At 35.3% G+C, this 13,845-nt stretch overlaps 1 protein-coding gene across 1 annotated transcript; it reads right to left on the minus strand.

Annotated features, from left to right (window-relative positions):
• Positions 1–1,962: 1,962 nt before the first annotated feature.
• Positions 1,963–13,736, minus strand: LOC140049905 (uncharacterized). The gene is made up of 27 exons (XM_072094859.1): positions 13,442–13,736; positions 12,998–13,136; positions 12,577–12,711; positions 12,094–12,349; positions 11,629–11,761; positions 11,416–11,550; positions 11,085–11,188; positions 10,869–10,993; positions 10,311–10,423; positions 10,031–10,156; positions 9,465–9,564; positions 8,918–9,018; positions 8,407–8,577; positions 7,868–8,020; positions 6,581–6,722; positions 6,331–6,462; positions 5,825–6,083; positions 5,544–5,676; positions 5,276–5,410; positions 5,051–5,176; positions 4,812–4,986; positions 4,474–4,586; positions 4,004–4,144; positions 3,636–3,735; positions 3,099–3,199; positions 2,493–2,663; positions 1,963–2,226 (listed from the first exon to the last, which is right to left on the minus strand). The coding sequence occupies exons 2-27, from the start codon at positions 13,125–13,127 to the stop codon at positions 2,059–2,061; spliced, it is 3,678 nt and encodes a 1,225-aa protein (XP_071950960.1). The 5' UTR covers positions 13,128–13,136; positions 13,442–13,736; the 3' UTR covers positions 1,963–2,058.
• Between the last annotated feature and the right edge of the window lie 109 nt (positions 13,737–13,845).

Here is a 13,845-nt window from a genome sequence, read left to right on the forward strand (position 1 = left end):
TACTATAGCACAATTGACATGCGCAGAACCCATTATTCGACTCTGCGCATGTTTATTATGCTATAGTAACCATTTATGTCAAAAGTGGTTATTATAGCACAATTGACATGCGCATTCGACTCTGCGCATGTTTATTATGCTATAGTAACCATTTATGTCAAAAAATAAAGGGTCGAAAATCGGCCATTTTTAAAAATTTCCCTGTACTATAGTACAGGGATGATTTTTTCAAAAAAATGGCCAATTTTCGACCTTTTTATTTTTCGATAAAACTGGTTACTATAGCACAATTGACATGCGCAGAACCCATTATTCGACTCTGCGCATGTTTATTATGCTATAGTAACCATTTATGTCAAAGTGGTTACTATAGCACAATTGACATGCGCAGAACCAGTTATTTGACTCTGCGCATGTTTATTATGCTATAGTAACCATTTATGTCAAAAGTGGTTATTATAGCACAATTGACATGCGCAGAACCCATTATTCGACTCTGCGCATGTTTATTATGCTATAGTAACCATTTATGTCAAAAAATAAAAGGGTCGAAAATCGGCCATTTTTTAAAATTTCCCTGTACTATAGTACAGGGATGATTTTTTCAAAAAAATGGCCAATTTTCGACCTTTTTATTTTTCGATAAAACTGGTTACTATAGCACAATTGACATGCGCAGAACCCATTATTCGACTCTGCGCATGTTTATTATGCTATAGTAATCATTTATGTCAAAAAATAAAAGGGTCGAAAATCGGCCATTTTTGAAAATTTCCCTGTACTATAGTACAGGAATTTTTTCAACAAAATTGCCAATTTTCAACCTTTTTATTTTTCGATAAAACTGGTTACTATAGCACAATTGACATGCGCAGAACCCATTATTCGACTCTGCGCATGTTTATTATGCTATAGTAACCATTTATGTCAAAGTGGTTACTATAGCACAATTGACATGCGCAGAACCAGTTATTTGACTCTGCGCATGTTTATTATGCTATAGTAACCATTTATGTCAAAAGTGGTTATTATAGCACAATTGACATGCGCAGAACCCATTATTCGACTCTGCGCATGTTTATTATGCTATAGTAACCATTTATGTCAAAAAATAAAAGGGTCGAAAATCGGCCATTTTTAAAAATTTCCCTGTACTAAAGTACAGGGATGATTTTTTCAAAAAAATGGCCAATTTTCGACCTTTTTATTTTTCGATTAAACTGGTTACTATAGCACAATTGACATGCGCAGAACCAGTTATTCAACTCTGCGCATGTTTATTATGCTATAGTAACCATTTATGTCAAAGTGGTTACTATAGCACAATTGACATGCGCAGAACCAGTTATTCGACTCTGCGCATGTTTATTATGCTAAGTAACCATTTATGTCAAAGTGGTTACTATAGCACAATTGACATGCGCAGAACCCATTATTCGACTCTGCGCATGTTTATTATGCTATAGTAACCATTTATGTCAAAAGTGGTTACTATAGCACAATTGACATGCGCAGAACCAGTTATTCGACTCTGCGCATGTTTATTATGCTAAGTAACCATTTATGTCAAAGTGGTTACTATAGCACAATTGACATGCGCAGAACCCATTATTCGACTCTGCGCATGTTTATTATGCTATAGTAACCATTTATGTCAAAAGTGGTTACTATAGCACAATTGACATGCGCAGAACCGATTATTCGACTCTGCGCATGTTTATTATGCTATAGTAACCATTTATGTCAAAAAATAAAAGGGTCGAAAATCGGCCATTTTTGAAAATTTCCCTGTACTATAGTACAGGGAAATTTTCGAAAAATGCCAAAAATTTCGACCCCTTTATTTTTTGCCATAACTAGTTACTATGGCTCTATAATATGTTTATAACACAATATATGCGCATATATGGCAATATTATCGCATAATTAAACAATTTTTAAAAAGTGGATATTTTGGCCATTTTTCGACCCTTTTATTTGTAACCAATAATAATAATATTATTTTTATTATTATTATTTAATATTATTACAGATTATTTAGGCCTACGTTTGATACCCTTAAACCACTGAATTGTCCGTTTTTTTGTTTAAATAGCGGAGATCTTTAATAGTAGATGTAAGCTCGGTAAAGTACTTGGAATCAAATGGACGATAGCCAGCCCGTATGCGATCTTCATCCTTCGCCGGTCCCCAATCATAAGCAGGTCTCGAAGCCATCAGGATACGCTGACAAAATCAAAATTAAAGAATATTAGAGATAGAGATTTACAGTAAGAATTAAGGTGCAAGATTAGGCCTATTCCCCTTTTTTCGATCTTAGTAGTATCCTGTCGCAAGTGATTTGACCAATTATGACGTTATCCATCACCGTTGCTTATGATTGGTCAACTCACTTACTTACGCTTACGTCATTGCGTTGCTTGGTGGAAAAAATACCGGTACTTGTGCAAGATGTATTATATGCAAATATAAAAAAAAACAAAAAAACTTACCTCACACAAACTGTTTCCCTTTTGCTTTGAAGCAATGATTAGACCAACAATGGGTATGAGAGCTACCGACACAAAAGCCAAAAACCATCCCAAAACCTCGGCCCATAGAGGGAATGTATAGTCACCATAAACGGCAGGCGCGTAGAACACAAAACTCATTATCAGGATAAACTGGAAAGAGACAGAAAAAGAAAGAATTGCATTGTTTTAATTCACTAATTCCACTCTGAATCTACATTTTTTCTCAGGTTAGTTTTTATACTAGGACATACACTCTGCATTCTGCTGCATTACGGTTTCGAAGAAATTAGTCGTTAGGAAGCTTTCGAATTGCGATGATCTAGGGCTCACGATCTACGCATCTCCTCTAACCAGTTTTTAGGTTCACAGTCGTCGAAAGTTAAAACGTTTTCGAATGCATCAACATTTGTGTAGTAATGCTGATAGTATGATATATGTGTTAAAAATCTAAATAACATTAGAGGATACAAAGAAAGAAAATTACGGGGAAAAGGGGTAAAAGATAAAAGAAAAACAAAAAAATTTGTGTAGGCTACATACTGACTAAATTAGAATACTCAAAATAATCGAGGAGAAATAGATTACCATTGTAAAAGTTGGTGTAATGACCTTCCAACATATCCGTAAGAATAATGATGGTTTGTGTCCAACCATAGAAGCAACATCCTTTGAGAAATTGTTTATGCCTAGAAAAGGGACAACATTAGTCAAAACGGTGATCAATACAATCATTTCTCCTTTTGTTCTAAGAAAATCTGTCTGTTCATCGTTACAGAGAATGTCATCTAGGAAAACTGCAATGACAGAATTTATTATTTGAATCATCCAGGTTCCATAACTAGATGGAGATCCTGAGATGATCTGATTCCGGTGTTTTTTGTTTGTGTCTCTTGAAACAAAAAAACTAGCATGTCAAATATTTCAGTTTTTATGTTTTAACTGCAATATTTTATGATTTTATTTTTTTTAAATTATACATTATTGTCAGATAGAGGTACAGCAAAAACAATGTGTATGATACGAGTTAAACAAGCGTGTACACTGCAGTAACTGCAGTAGAATATTTAATACGTGGTTACTAACAGCAGCAATAACATAACATGTAATGTTTAAAACTCTTACCATAAACATAACCGATAACATAGCATTCGAAGACACCAAGAAACATAGGTGTAACACCGGCTGAGTACCAGTCAAACAGGGTCATTAGGTACACTCCACCCTAGAATGTATCAACACAAAAAATGATTTTCCTTATTCATTTATTTAACATACAAACATATACAAAAATAGATAGCAAATGGCAGTGAAAACAAATGCATAACAGTTTATCTTCTTTAATTCATTTTACTGTCCAATTGTGATATAAGTGGTGTATCACATTCATACTGCGGCAATCACATTAAATAAACTAAATTAAACAGCCTACGATTGATGATCTACTAGAATAAAATAGAGTTGCAATAGTATAATATAGCCTTTATATTTACATCAGTGACAAACGGTATTCCTAGAATGAACCCCGTTAAACAAGATAAAAAGGTGAATTTGTTTTTGTGTTTGATGAAACCTGGATAGTGATAATCCACTTCGTCAACTATCGCCGTGATAAAAGTCTCAAAAGTCACAAACTGAAAGTAAATAATATATATATTTTTTACCGCCAAACAAAAGAAATACCCTTTGTATCGATTATATTGTTTCTGTCTAAAATTGCTGCAGACAGTGTCTTTTTTAATAGTTTAATTAGGTAAAAGTTGGTGTCAGTTTGAGGTAATGTTACGGCTAAAACGTGGTTCCCACTAGCGACGCAACGCAAGGACGTAACGCAACGTAAGTGAATTGACCAATCACAAGCGATGGCTTATTCGCTTGTGATTGCTAGCTGTCTATTATTGGTTAAAACGCTTGCGTTGCGTTTACGTCCTTGCGTTACGTTTGAGTGGGAACCAAGCTTTACCTGACTATCAAGACCGAGAATAAACAGCATAAAGAAAAATAGAAAAGCCCAAACTTGTGGAAACGGCATTAACGCAATAGCTTCCGGATAGACGATAAAAGCTAGACCAGGTCCTAAAAAACAATATCGGTAATTACGTTAGATATAAGATAACTTTATTTCATCCCAAAACAAGTGAAAATAATGGTGCTTGTCTCATACAAAGAAAAAACACAAACGGAAAAAAATAAACCATTTTATCCAAAATATAGGGTATATCAATAGCAAGGGTATTAATTGTAAAATGATATTGTTTATTTTACATTTGCCAGGTAGCTTTATGTGAAAACATGACTTACCAGACGACACAACTTCGCCGACCTCCACTCCCGCGTCTTGTGCCATAAAACCAAGAACAGAAAATATTACAAACCCTGAAAAGAGACTCGTGAAGCACCCGCAGGCTACAATACATACTCCAGTCCTGAACAAGAAAAACCATGTAATCAGTACTAACTTTTCCACTTGTGACAACTCGGATATTTCATCGCCGATTTATTCATTATAACCATTAACGGATAATTCATTCAAAGTTAACATTGTAAATAAAAGGTACTGACTTCATAAAATCTTTGTTGAAGTCGTTGTAGCTGGCTAGTGTTAGCATTCCACCCCATGCCGCAGCAAACGAATAGAACACTTGATTAGCAGCGGCGCGCCATACCTGAAAAATAGTGAGCAGGGAGTTTAACAACATGAATAAGAAAGTTTTGTACATTTTGTAGATAACTAGTATTAGTTAGATGGTGTATTGACTACTTACCGTTAAATCAAGAACTTTTGAAAAGTTTGGTTTGATAAAGTACATGATTCCATCGATAGCACCAGGAAGAGTGACACCACGCACAAAGAGAACGGTCAGCAAGACAAATGGAAACGTTGCAGTAAAATAGACAACCTTTAAAAATAAAAACACAATTTTTATTCAAATTATAACATCTTGCGATGTTGCAAATTCTTGAATATCGATTTTTTAATGCAGGCCCTACCTTATAAAATAAATATCATTCGCCTCCTCGACGTATACTTACTTTTCCAGATGAATTAACACCACGTATAATGCAAAGATAAACAAGAACCCACGCAATAGCCAGGCACAGTAGCAGTTCTAAATTTAAGCTACCAATTTCGTGGAGTCCATCACTTATCCTCAAAACCTTGTTTCTGAAAACAAAAATGACAATGTTCCTAGCAAACACAGACAGATCCGGCAAGTATACAAAGATAAGTAAAGTACTGTAGTTTTGTAGCCTATATTTCCGGAGTCCTAAAATCTTATTTGAATTTACTACATAATTTTTCAAATGCATACTCGAAAAATTCTTCACTTGGACTGATAACTTTTGTCGTCAATGTCGTCGTCATTGGCGTAGTCAGATGTGACGTCACATTGGAGATGTTGAGGCTGCTTCCAGATCGTCTGCAGAGGTTCGTATTCCACTCATTTTCACATCCAATCCAGGGCAGGGTTTTTGACATTGACCAGTACATGTAGTAGATTGTCCAGGTTATTATAAGAATATAGTAGATGGAACAAAGAAAGCAAATAAGGGTTACCGCATAACCAATTCCTGCAAGAGATTGCAAAAGTTGCCAAGGATAATAATTATAAGAAAAGTAGATGAAACAAAAAGCAAATAAGGGGCATATTAAAGTTTGATCGTCTTCTAACAACCTCACGACTGTGTATTTGTGGATAACGCCCCGTTTTCCCATCCACTACTAATACACACACAAGACGCACCTTGGCCAATTTTAATTATTTTTTTCCTGCAGATTATACTTGATTAAACGATGCGTTTTCAGAACAAAATTTACCTTTAAAAAGCGGGCTTATCTTCCAGGCAGATATAATTCCAAGACTTGTGAACTGTCCGAGAGAAAGTTCCATCTGGACCAATGGCAAGCCAGCAAAAATCACCACGGTGATGTAGGGGATCAGGAAAGCTCCTAAAGATACAAGTTATGATCGGTCTAAGAATGTGAGAAATGAAACAACAGAAAAACAATAACTATCTATTTATTTTTTTCCGATTATAGTATTTTTGAAGAAAATAATACCACTCACCTCCTCCATTGATGTAACAGAGGTAAGGAAATCTCCACACATTTCCTAGGCCAATGAAAAAACCAAGAGCTGATAAGAAAAAGTCAAACCTCCCCGTCCAGGATTGCCGTTCGGCATCTTTTGCCATGTTTTCTAGATTGGCCTAAAAAATAATTTGGTTTTATGCATGTGATAACAAATTATAAAAATCACGTCATACTGTACGTTAAAAGGATCGGTATTCAATCACCTGGTAACGTCATAGAATCGGTTTTTCCATGACGTCCCTATCTATTTAGGCCTATTTTATGTCATCGTGATTGTTAACCATTGTGCATTTTGAAAACCCTTAATATTATCTTAAGTGATTTATTATTTATTTTTATTTTATTTTATTTTATGTCTTTAGGCTATCGTTGTATATTGCACATTGTACAAATACGTGGTAAAGCATAATCCTATTCTAAATAATACGAAGGAAACTCACCGTATGCTAAACGTATGTTGTTATTTAAAAAATCAGTGAGTGAATGAATATCTGATAAAGAACCGACGATTCAGCTGGTTGGGCTTTTCCGTAGCCCCATTGGTTACTTATGTCACATGGACTTTAATATTGTGACGTCAAAGTAAAACGTAAACGTCAAATACGTAAATGTCAACTAATAAACGCGTTTTCAAATGAAAAGAAACAACGTATATTATGGGTACCGTATATAGTATAAATATATACGTCTAAACAGTTTAAATAATTATTTCAGAGAGTTTTCCTAAATATTGAATAATCTAGTGTTCTCTTCATTAATAGTCACCAGCACTACAGCCAAGAGTGGCGTATTGACAAATGCATAAATATTATTGTGTAGGTAAGATTCGAGATGAGACGTTGTTTTCAGCAAGATTAGATTGCCTTTTTTTAAAGAGTATAGTTTTGCGCAAAGCTATCTGGGAACAGGTCTCTCTCTCTCTTCACTAACGACACACCCTTTCCAATACGCAGCTGCAGGAACCAGGATTTAGATGACCATATGGGGAAAACATTCGATCTATGACGTAAAACATTTGTATGAGCCGTAATCCATTTATTTTACTCAATTTCTTATGCATATAATAATGAAATAAAGTTTATATATAGATTTTACTTATAGTATTAAGCCTACTATACATGGAAAGGATACATATTCTAAAATACACTAAATATATTTTTGATTTTACAACGTTCTATAGAACATGTTGGTGCCCGATAATACTAGGCCTATATTAATATCCAATATTTGTATAATTATTGATACATAATTATTAAAGTTTTGTATCCTCGAATACAGCTATATATTCTTTTCTATTGATTATTGAAACATCTTGTATAAATAGAGAATCTAGGGGTGAATAACCGGCAAACACACGGTCTCCATCTTTCGCTGGACCCCAGTCATCTGCAGGTCTGGACGCCATTACAATACGCTGAAAAATAAAAGAAAGAAACCCATAATTACCTATTGTTTTAGCTCAAGAGTGACATTGATACCATATTATATTTGCTTTACAAGGGAAGAGTAACGCTTCATCATCAGGGAAGAGTGACGCTTTAACAGACAAGAGTGACGCTTTACCAGAAAAGAATGACGCTTCACCAGAAAAGAATGAGGCTTCACCGGAAAAGAATGACGCTTCACCGGGAAAGAGTGACGCCTCACCAGGAAAGAGTGACGCTTCACCATGGAAGAGTGACGCTACACCATGGAAGAGTGACGCTACACCAGGTAAGAGTGACTCTTCACCAGGAAAGAGTGACTCTGTTCTTGCTTGCTATACGATTGATGAAATAAATAAATATATCATAGGCCTACCTCCCAAACATTAGTCCCTCTCTGTTCCGATGTAACGTACACGCAGAATGCTAGAATGACAAATACAGGCGCAATGCCTGTAAACCATCCAAACACTTCAGACCAAAGTGGAAACTTATAGTCGCCATAAACCGCAGGCGAGTAGAATACAAAGCTCAGAACTAATATCAACTGGAAAGAATGAATTTGAATAATATAGAATGGATTATTATTAGGCCGTTAACTTTTAACTGTAGGCCTATGTACCTAAGTTTAAACTAAAAAATAGCTCGAGGAACAAACCCATGTTCGTAATATCGAAGATTAAAACTTTTTTAAGTTCATGACGTCTTATTTCAACATTATTTTATCAACGAAATGAATGAAATTATATATGTCACACATTTTTTTTTCATTCTTTTCCTCATTCCAATTAAAACGGAAGAAAATCATTGCATTTGCGTTTTTTAATTTGTAATCTAAAATAATACGAAATAATTTGTGAAAATATTTAAAAATAATCGATAAATACCAAAGTTATATTAGGAGTTATGAATTTCCAGCAGAATTGTAGTGGTCTCCACGGCATGTAACCAACCATAGACTCAATATCTTTTACAAAACGATCGATTCCTAAAAACATACAAATAAGGAAGTGCAGTTAATGTCGGTTTTCAACTTATACGCATGCGTATTCCATGTTTACATCTTCCCAATCCCTACCTGTGACGAATTTTTCACTTCAGCGAAGTTTCTACCTTTTCGCTTGTGATTGGTCAACTCACAAGAACGTAAGCGTGACACAAGTAGTTTGACCAATCACAAGGCAATGGATTATTCGAACTCTCGCTTTCGTGGCGCTTACGTCATTGCGTTGCGTCCTATGAAACCGAGATTAAGCTTGGTTCCCACTAGAACGTAACGCAAGGACGTAAACGACATAGGCCTAGACAGTTAGCAATCACAAAAGCGAGAGTTCGAATAAGCCATCGCTTGTGATTGGTCAATTCACTTGCGTTGCGTTACGTCCTTGTGTTGCGTCGCTAGTTGGGGACCACGCTTTTTAAGTGGTTACTTACCGTAAACCCAGCAGATTACATAAGATTCAAAAACACCGATAAATAGTGGAGTGACGCCGGACGAATACCAATCAAGCAGAGTCATTAGATATACGCCGCCCTGGTAAAAAAAAAGGGGATGAGATGAATGTATACATGTTTTTGAAAGACTGAGTCGCGATAAAAGCCTACTCATTACCCACTAGGATGCAACACAAGTAATTTGACCAATCACATGCGATTGATTATTCAAGCTGTCGCTTGTCATCGGTCAACACGATTTTGTGCCGTACTTGCGTTGCTTCCTAGTGCTTGGCTCTCACTTCGACGCAGTAGGCATAACGCAAGTGAGTTGACCAATCACAAGCGACAGTTTGGGTAGTCCATCGCGTCGTGATTGGTCAAATAACTTGCTATGTAGCGACGTCATCCTTGCGTTGGGTCCAGGTGAGTACAAGCATGATTAGCGACTAGTGGTGTTAATTAACTATATTCCAAAACATCAACAATACTCGGTACACTCTCTTCCTGTGTACTCATTGGTCACATTCCTATTATTTTAAAAAGTAATAATAAATAAAGATTACCTCCATAACAAATGGAATTCCAAGAAGAAATGCGAGTATACAATATATAAATGTGATTGTGTGTTTGTATTTCGTCAACCCAGCCTCGTCCACGACTGCTGTGATTATGGATTCGATTCCTACAAACTAAGAACAGACCTAATTTTAATTTCAACCATTACAATAGTACGATACCGGTATATGTTTTAAATACTATCGCCCACAGACAGAGATGTATCGTATTAAATGTTATTTTTAAGTGACTAAGTTCAATTGAATTGATAATACTGCGTTATCTTACCTGTGTGTCGAGACCTAAAATAAAAAGCATAAAGAAAAATAGAAATGACCAGAGTTGAGGAAGTGGCATCATTGCGACAGCCTCGGGGTAAGCAATGAACGCTAGTCCGGGTCCTAGACAAAATAAGATAAATATTTTAATATATCATATCAACAGTGCTCAACAATGTTAACGCTATTTTTCCATTTGAAAAATATTGTATCATAGGCCTATAGGTAAATTATGTAATAATACCACAACTACTGGAATGTATCGCTATGTGTTATCGTATGTTACAAAGGCGTCTCATGTGATAGATATGTGACACTTTATAACAGAACTTTCCTTTTGATGCTGGAAAAATCGGCTATTAAGAAGCACGTCTGTGATTTTGAAAATAACGTTTCATCTGCCTACTACCTTCTTTACTCCATTTACTGAGTATTTTTCTTTTTCTTCTTTGTACATATGTTGACAATGATTTCTACCAAATAATGAATGCCATTTTTAGAATCTGTGGAATTCATTTCGAGAATGCGTTAGTAAAATTGTATCTCCGTCAGTAAAATGGTGTCTTACCAGATTCTACCACGTCGCTTACTTCCATGCCGGCATCATGAGCCATAAATCCAAGAATAGAAAAAATTACAAAACCCGCAAAAAAACTTGTAATACAACCAGTAACAACAACCTTGATACCACTCCTTTAAAACAAAATGAATACAAATTATAAGTATAGTAGGCCTACAATTATATTGTTAAAAAGAAAATAGAATGATTATTTTATTATTATACCTTAGTACGTCTGTATTAAAGTCGTTGTAACTTGCTAATGTTAGCATTCCACCCCAGGCAACACCGTAAGAATAGAAAACTTGATTTGCAGCGGCGCGCCATACCTGTAAACATGATAGAAAAACAATATTATAAACAGATTAGGAGCATGACATTAAGGATAATGAAGACAAGGAACATAGAAGAATAACACACATGAAAGACCTGAAGGCGAAAGATATTTTCTTACAAGTTGTTAGACGAATTGACGTTTTGTTGTTAAAAATCAAATAGCAAAATTTTAGTGTTCGACTAGATGGTTGTATAACTATATATACATTACTGTTCTTACCGATAAGTTAAGAAGTTTTTCAAAATCAGGTTTGATGAAATAAAAGATTCCATCTAGAGCTCCAGGAAGTGTAACTCCGCGGATGAAGAGGACAAACAACACAACAAATGGAAACGTTGCAGTAAAGTATACAACCTTTAAAAGAAAACAGAATTTTAAAAGACATAACATTAACAATAAACTACATGACGTTTAAAGTTTAATTTCATTTACCTTTCCTGATGAATGTATTCCTCTTGATATACATATGTAGATAACAGCCCAAGAGATGAAGTAACATAAAAGGAGCCCAGGACGAACACTACCCATCTCGTGCAGACCACCAGTTGCGCCTAACACTTTACGTCTGAAATGTTTATTTTCAAATTTAGCTTAATTGAACAATATTGTGCAATAAGTATGTATTTGTATACTTTTATTAGAAGGCACACTGCAAGAAATGCAGACAAGCAATGTAGAACCATATACTCTTTAAAATTGGTTCACATTTGAAAGTAACCAAACAGCAAGCAATTTGACCAATCACAACGCGATGGATCATTCGAATTGTCAGTTGTGATTGGTCAACTAAATTGCATGATACTCTAGGTGGTCTATGGCATCAAGTTTAAATATTAGTAATTTTATTTAATGTTAAATACGAAAAAAAAATTAAAATATATATTTATGAATATATACGTGAAGTATTCTTCGCTTGGTCTGAACACTTTTGGCGCCAATGTCGTAAATGAGGTCATAGCTGTCTGGTTGGTGACATTAGCATGCGACACTTCTCCAAATGATACACACAGTTCTGTATTCCATTCGTTATCACACCCGATCCATGGAAGCTCCTTTGACAACGACGCATACATGTAGTAGACGGTCCAAGCAACAACAAGATTGTAGTAGAGAGAAGACAGAAAACAGGGGAACACAATCGCATATCCAACTCCTACGATTAAAAATGATTATACTGGTAAGAATCTAGCAAGGTTTCAAGAAAAGATTAGCTTTCAGAAGTCTACACTACAGTAGTGAAGTTAGGTTTGCGCGGTACACCATCTATTTCCAAAAAGAGATAAAGTGGTTTAGTCCTGGTTTAGAATGTCTCGATGTTTTCCATCTTCTGGAATCCATATTTGTAACAAACATTAACAGTTTTATTAACAATTAGCATACCTTTGAATAGGGGGCTTATTTTCTTCCACGCCGTTATAGGTCCTAAACTGGCAAATTGTCCAAAAGCAAATTCTAGTTGAAGCAAAGGCAAACCACAGAAAAGCAACATGGTAAGGTACGGAATTAGAAAAGCGCCTGTTAAAATAAAATACAATTATTTTTATAATTGTCAATCACCTGTTTTAAAAGTCTTTATAACATAAAGTTTAGACCCATCGTAACTTGAGCAAACTCCAAATTTTATAAGAAAAGTTTTCAACAAGTTTGCTAAGAGTGTGGACTAGGTTGATACACATCGGCAAACTGGCATGGTAAGTGTTTAGAAGTTAAGCAGTGCACCTTCAAAATAAACTAGTTTGCTGGGGTCTGGGAATTTTTTTTGTAGAGGTCTACATAAAGAAAACATTTTAACATTACATACCACCTCCATTGATGTAGCAAAGGTACGGAAATCGCCAAACATTTCCTAGCCCAATGGTATATCCGACGGCAGAAAGAAAGAAGTCAAGCCTGCCTTTCCAAGACTGACGTTCGCCGCTGGGTTGAGTCATAGTTATTTACTTAAAACATGCAATAAAACAAAACAAAATTAAAACGAGATAACTTTTACTAATTTATTCACATTTTAAGCTTAGAGTTTGTGAATTTGTTTTTTTCTTCTTTTTGATATGGATGAAATATTTCTGAAATAAAAGAAATTGAATTGAATTGAATTGAAACTAAAAACTACCAGACATGGCTTTCTTGCCGCCAGCCCATGGTTGTGGAATCGTTTGTCCGATTAAAATGCAGTTCAACGACTATAAAAAGGTGATAGTTAGGCCTATATATATCTACAGTTAATATTTCTACAATACACACTTACCTAAAGAAGATGCCGTTTAATGCTGAATTAGATGGTATATCAAGCACCTTGTTGTTGATAGTACTACAACCGACTACACAGAAGCAACAGCGCAGGTTAAACGAATAGTATGTAAATAAGCTTGAAAACCAGACTCATGCGGGGGACGAGGTTCGTAACAACTTAAGATAACAGAACGCGCGATTGCACATTTATGTCGTTCGGTCTCCGACTTAGTTTAACCATGGTCCGGAGGTATAAATACTTCCGGATGGGTATGTGTTCAACCAGGGAAAAGTGAAATTACAATATAAATAAATAAATAATTTCACTTTTCCCTGGTTCAAACAAGAAACAATATTTGTGTACTACACTGCTTACATATTAGCAATATCATTTTTCAATATTGTATAGACAAACTTTAT

The sequence above is a fragment of the Antedon mediterranea genome, chromosome 5 (genome assembly GCF_964355755.1).
Source record: "Antedon mediterranea chromosome 5, ecAntMedi1.1, whole genome shotgun sequence".
In the NCBI taxonomy this organism is placed as follows: domain Eukaryota; kingdom Metazoa; phylum Echinodermata; class Crinoidea; order Comatulida; family Antedonidae; genus Antedon; species Antedon mediterranea.